Here is a 6,016-nt window from a genome sequence, read left to right as displayed (position 1 = left end):
CATACATTTCTTTCAGAATGAAAGAAAAGGAATAATTTGGTTTGAGATGTGTTTGAATATTAGTAGCTCGGGTTGGTAGTTGGCTGTTGGTTTGATATCCGAGCTTGGCAATTTGGCCACAAACATTTCGTCTCCATTCGGAGGGACATCTTCAGTGTCCCTTGAATTGTGCTCGTCTGTCAGAGCACTGGCCTTTAAACTGGTGTGGGTGTGATTTGTCCGGATGTTTCTGAGTCATGGTCTGGTTTCGGGATGTTTGATTGGCTGGTTGTTGTTGCTGGGCCATAGTCCTTAGTGTTTTAAGTATTGTCTGTGTGATGCAAATGGCGTTTGTTCGTTTGGTTACCTCTGAGTCATGGTCTGGTTTCGGGTTGTTTCTCTGGTTGGCTGTTGTTGTCGGGACGTGGCCTGGTTTCTTGTGGGGGGTTGTGATTTTTGCTGTGTGGTAGTGTGCCTGTTTGTTCGTTTTAAATGCTGCCTTTGAGACTGCGGTTGAAGTAGTTCTTCGCTCAGTGGTTGGTAGATTGGGTTGATGTCAATGTGTCTGTCTATTGATTTACTGGTGGAGAACCAGCCTTCAAGGAATTCTCTTTCTCTCCTTGATTTTGCTTGAGTTGCAACTGTGGTACCAGATAGATCAAAATTGTGTCCGTCTGAGTCTTTGTGGACGGACATGAGGGACAGTGGTTTGTGTCTTTTGATAGCCAAGGAGTGTTTGTGCAGTCTGGTAGATAGCTTTCTTCCTATTTGGCCCACATAGTTCTTTTCACAATTGCTGCACTGGATTCAGTATAAGGCACCAGATCTTTGGTTTGTTTCTGTCTGCTTCCTTAGTTTTTAACAGGGTCCGTCTGAGAGTTGAGGCTGGTTTGTGGGCTACTACGAGATCATGTTGGCGTCATAGTCTTGCTGTCATCTCTGAAACATTCTGTACGTAGGAAATTGTGATTCGTCTGGTCGTTGTTGTTCCTGTTGTAGTTTTTGTGTTGCTTTGGGTGTTCATACTGTTTGTGTGTAGGGATCTCTGGATGAAGGTTCGTGCGTATCCGTTTCTTTTGAAGACTTTGCATTAATGTTTTTGTTCTGCTGATCTGGCTTCCGTGGTGTTGCAATGGGATTCCGCTCTTCTAATTTGGCTTTTGTGGTCTCTGGGCAACCTCGTTGATGAGTTCTACATTTGTGAAAATATCTTTCAAGCCCAATCTTTGTAACAGTCCTGCCTGAATTATCCAAGATGAAGGATGCGAAAGATGAGAACATCTTTATGATCATTTCCAACAACTGGTAATTTAACAACAGCATAACAAATTGTTCAAGGATTCTTATACAGTTTTAAATGTAAAAAAGGCAGTGATTGTTAATGTATCAACTTGTTTCACTCAGAGTGTTAATATTGTACTGTTCTAGCATATTTCAAGATACCACGTATGACTATTTATTTTTATCTTGCCTTTATTATTTTTACAAATAACTCAAGGTGAAAAACATACCTAATCCTCCTTCTTCCTCCTACTTTTTCCCACAACAGCCCTGCGAGTTGGATTGGGTTGAGAGAGAGAGAGAGAGAGAGAGAGAGAGAGAGAGAGAGAGAGAGAGAGAGAGAGAGAGAGAGAGAGAGAGAGAGAGAGAGACTTTATGTAGGTAATTATTTAGTTGATGCATTAACAACACTTCATGAACATTATCCTTTTAATTTCCCTTCTCCTCCCCAAAACTGGTAGCTCTAGGTTCAGCCTGCTTCTTCTCCTCTTCATCCAACAGAATGAGGCTAGTTTTCTGCAACAGCCCTGTGAGGTAGGTCTGGAACAGGGAAAGCCAGGTTTTAAAGAAAGATCACCTACTTTACATAGCTGAAACCTGAACATATCTCATGTTCCTATCCTATTATTCTAAGTACTGTTCCAGCCTCCCCTCCCCCAAAGATAGGTAGGATTACAATGTCCATAATCCAGCTGCATTGGACATTGGAAATGATGAATGTTATGGAATGTTGTCCAACACCTCTCATGGACCTCATTAGGAGTTGCTGAAATAAAGAATACAGATAGTCCTCAACCTATGACAATTGAGCCCAACATTTTTGTTGTTAAGTGAGAATGAGGATGCTGCAATGGTCCTAAGTGTGACAAACGGTCATGAGTCACTTTTTCAGTACTGTTGTAACTCTGAATAGTCAATTAATGAACTGTTGTTAAGTCGAGGACTCCCTGTACTGTTACTGATGCACTAAAGCAGTGTTTCTCAAACTTTGCAATTTTTTACTTATTCGTTTATAACTTGCCTTTTATGTTTACAAGTAACTCAAAATGGAAAACACACATAATGCTCCTTTCTCTTCCTATTTTCTGTACAACAAATCTGTGAGCTGGGTTGGGTTAAAATTAGAATCAGAAAAGAGCTGGAAGGGACCTTGGAGGTCTTCTAGTCCAGCCCCCTGCTCAAAGAGCTGGAAGGGACCTTGGAGGTCTTCTAGTCCAGCCCCCTGCTCAAACAGAAGTTCCTATATACCATTTCAGACAAGTGACTGTTCAGTCTCTTCTTAAAAAACCTCTAGTGATGAAGCAAGTGACAGGCTAAAGATTCACACAGCCCACTTTCATGGCTAAGGCAGAAGTTGAAATTAGTCTCCCACTCTCTATTCCGGTTCCAGCTGCTAGACCAAACTTGAGACTTCTGTAAAACATATAATCCACATTCGTCTCATCTCTTCCGTGTGGACATTAGCAGTGGGGATTAACGTGCTCCATTTGCAATCTGCGGTGGTTTTGCAACGCGGGACTCGATCCTCCCCGGCAGACATTTGAAAAAGCCTCTCCCGTTCCGGCTGCCGAGCACTGAGGTAGCGCATCGCCCCCTGGTGGGAGATATGCTTTATTGTCCCTCCACTCTGGGTTTTCTGCGGGCGGAAGTGGAAGTGCTGCTCTCCCTTGTGGCTCGGAGAAGGCGCTTGCTGGCCATGTCGGCGTTAGCTTTGGAGGAGCTGTCTGCCATTGCTGCTATTTACTGTGGGCGAGAGGAATGCGAGGTGCTAGAAGTGTCAGGTGATTGCTTTGCCATGGCGGCCTCGGGCTATTGCGTCGCCGCCCTTTACCTGGATCCTAATCGTGGCATGGCAAACCTCTGCTTTTGTCTCGCGGAAAAAAGAGCAGGGGCTCCCCTAAAACAAGGCTCCCCATCAGGGGCTCCCAGATATTGTGGCTGGTGATATTCCTGCCCCATCCTCCCCTCAAGAGCCCTATCAGTAGCGGCATCCAAGCTTTGCACAATCAAATATAGTTTGTTTGTTTTTATTCCCAAACTTGCTCCCCGTTTCTCCCTATCATTGGCATGTAATTCTTTATATGGTAGGTTATTTCGGTGTTTCCCAACCTTAGGAACTTGAAGATGCGTGGACTTCAACTCCCAGAATTCCCCAGCCAGCTATGCTGGCTGGGGAATTCTGGGAGTTGAAGTCCACGCATCTTCAAGTTCCTAAGGTTGGGAAACGCTGGGTTATTTGAATCCCCCTGAAGAACCAATGATTTGAAGCTGATGAAGCTGATGAACCTGACTCTCGCCCATTTCGAAAGGAAAGAGTAGTTTAAATTATATAGGTTCAGTAGAAACTCTAGGACAGGCGTAGGCAACCTCGGCTCTTTTATGACTCATGGACTTCAACTCCCAGAATTCCTGAGTCAGCTATGCTGACTCAGGAATTCTGGGAGTTGAAGTCCATGAGTCATAAAAGAGCCGAGGTTGCCTACCCCTGCTCTAGGACATATGCTGTTACATTGCTCCTAATATGAGGACTCTAGTCTAGACAGACCCTTACATACTCTGGCTTGAAGAAATTCCCAGATAGAGAGTGTGATTTCCATTTAATGAGGTTACTTAATGGTTCTATTTAATGGTGCTGTTGTCAGACAAGGACAAGAAAATAACCTTCAAGTCTCCCAATTCTCATCGGTACCATTACTTAGGACTGGAACTTCTTATAATAGTATGTTATTTGGATTTATTTGAGTAGCTATGCTCTTAATTATTTTTAGACTCTGTTATACTCTGTTTTTCTCTTACGCATAAACATACCTAGAAAGATATCATACTACTTTTATTCAATATTTTGTTTGTACTTGTCATTAGGGCTGTAAAAATTGAATTGAATTGATTTATATAAAAGAGGGTCACAATCTCCCTGTGGATAGCAGGATTGCCTTCTGGGGTGGAAGGAATAAGATTTCTAAAAGTAGTAAAGCTGTTGTTTTGGTTTTACACCCTCCTTCTAGTCAATGGCTTTTTAAAATTGGAATCGTTGGTGCTACAGTTTGACACTGATGGATTTGCAGTGTCGTCGAGCATAGGACTCCCCCATTGGAAAGACAGTGTGTGTGATCAACTATGATAGTCCTTATTTAGTGACTACAGTTGGGATCAGCAACCGTCAAGCAAAGCAGTCTCTAAGTGAAACTGCGACTATAGTTATGATCTTACTTCTGCTTTCTATACAGACTTGTGAGGACTGGTCGTAGAGTTACTTTTTCATCTCTGTCGTAAGTGCAAACAGTTGCTAGACAAGGTGATCAATAAACGAGGACTACTTGAATTCTGTTTATAAAATATTTTTGGTGGTGGTGCTGTTAGAGTTAGAATGTAAGAGATACATAACCTGTACAGTATTATATTTTATGAAGAATTGTTTGTTCAAAGCTTGCCAGAAGCCACCTCAGTTGATGCTGTCATTTTCAATAAAATGCATGCCTGTTAGGGAGACCCTCCCCACTTTATGTGTGTTTCTGCACAGTTTTCTAAACTATCCTAGCAGTTGCCCTGCGCTTATTGGTTTCATTATTTATTAAGCATATTTTGATGCTGCCAAAATTGAAACTACTCTCTGTGGCTTACATAGGTAAAATACAACCTAAACATCCCAGTACAAAAAATTAAAATATAGCAGCCGTACAACAATACAAAGAAAATAAGAATAAAGAAAGATGGTAACAGCAGATCAAATGAAATAAGGGGAATCTTAAGGATCAAGCCATGACTGGCATTGTCAAACCTCATTTGGCTGTTTCAGACCAGCTCAGTTTTTGATCAGGAGGCTAAGTTGTGAAAAATATTTTGGAAACACCCTCAGCTCCTTCATCTTTTTTTTTTGTTTTCCCTTTAAAAAGTCTACACACCCCTGTTACTGTAAAATGCCAGGTTTTGAGATGTAACATTATTCTAATTTTTTATTGTTTTTTTTCCCCATCCTAAATGATTTCAGTTTTTCCAATGAATTGTACGTCTTATATGTTATATAAAAGGAGGAAAAAAATTCTGAAGTGATTCATCTTGGCCTGATTTTTCTTTTACATCTCAAAAACCTGGCATTTTAACAGGGCTATCCTGTAGCTTGCAGCTTTTATGTTAAGTAAGAAGTAATACCAGTTTCCTCTGAGATATGTTTTCTCACCTTTTTTTCCTCTGTCTCCTTAGCATGGGGATAAATTACTCGATGTAAACTTTATTTATTTCCCCTGCTCTCAGCTCAAGCGTCTGTAAACATGTAAAATGTTCCTATCTTGTTCCCTTTCCTCTTGTAAGCATTGCCCTTCCACCCTGCCTATCTGTCAACACCTGCTGGTAAGCTGAACCAAACAGTCTCCTTTGCTGCCAGTAGCCACTGAAAGCCCCAAGATTGCTCTACAAGAGTTTACCACCAGACTGCTAAATACCACTAATGCCCATTAAATATGCATTCTGATATATTGCAAAAAACAAACCCAGCCACCTTAGCTTCTCTAGTCTGGAATGCTGTTGTTGTAATTTCTGTCAGAATTTTGTTTGCATGGTACAGAGATTTTTAAATAGATTTGTGGGTTGCTCCAAGGCCTGTTATAGGTTATAGCGAAACAGTCTAGAACAGGGGTGTCAAACTCAATTTCATTGAGGGCCGCATCAGCATTGCGGTTGCCCTCAGAGGGCCGGGTGGGTATGGCCAGGGTGGGTGTGGCCTACTGGGTGGGCGTGGCTAGAGTGCATATGGCCTACT

The 6,016-nt window shown here is 41.9% G+C and overlaps 1 protein-coding gene across 3 annotated transcripts in view; it reads left to right on the top strand.

The window, feature by feature from the left end:
* The first annotated feature begins 2,941 nt into the window (after positions 1 to 2,941).
* Positions 2,942 to 6,016, top strand: part of RWDD3 (RWD domain containing 3) — a 28,162-nt gene continuing 25,087 nt past the window's right edge. For 2 of the 3 annotated variants that reach the window (XM_083357699.1, XM_083357698.1), the window contains exon 1: positions 2,942 to 3,041. In XM_083357699.1, the coding sequence (XP_083213825.1) occupies positions 2,957 to 3,041 (85 nt within the window). In that variant the 5' untranslated portion in view covers positions 2,942 to 2,956. The remainder of the gene's footprint in view (positions 3,042 to 6,016) is intronic. The other variant, XM_083357700.1, reaches the window with a different exon arrangement.

Source organism: Vipera ursinii (genome assembly GCF_947247035.1).
Source record: "Vipera ursinii genome assembly, chromosome: 3".
Taxonomy (NCBI): domain Eukaryota; kingdom Metazoa; phylum Chordata; class Lepidosauria; order Squamata; family Viperidae; genus Vipera; species Vipera ursinii.
The sequence above is the reverse complement of the archived record's forward strand: the minus strand, read 5'-3'. Positions and strand labels throughout refer to the sequence as shown.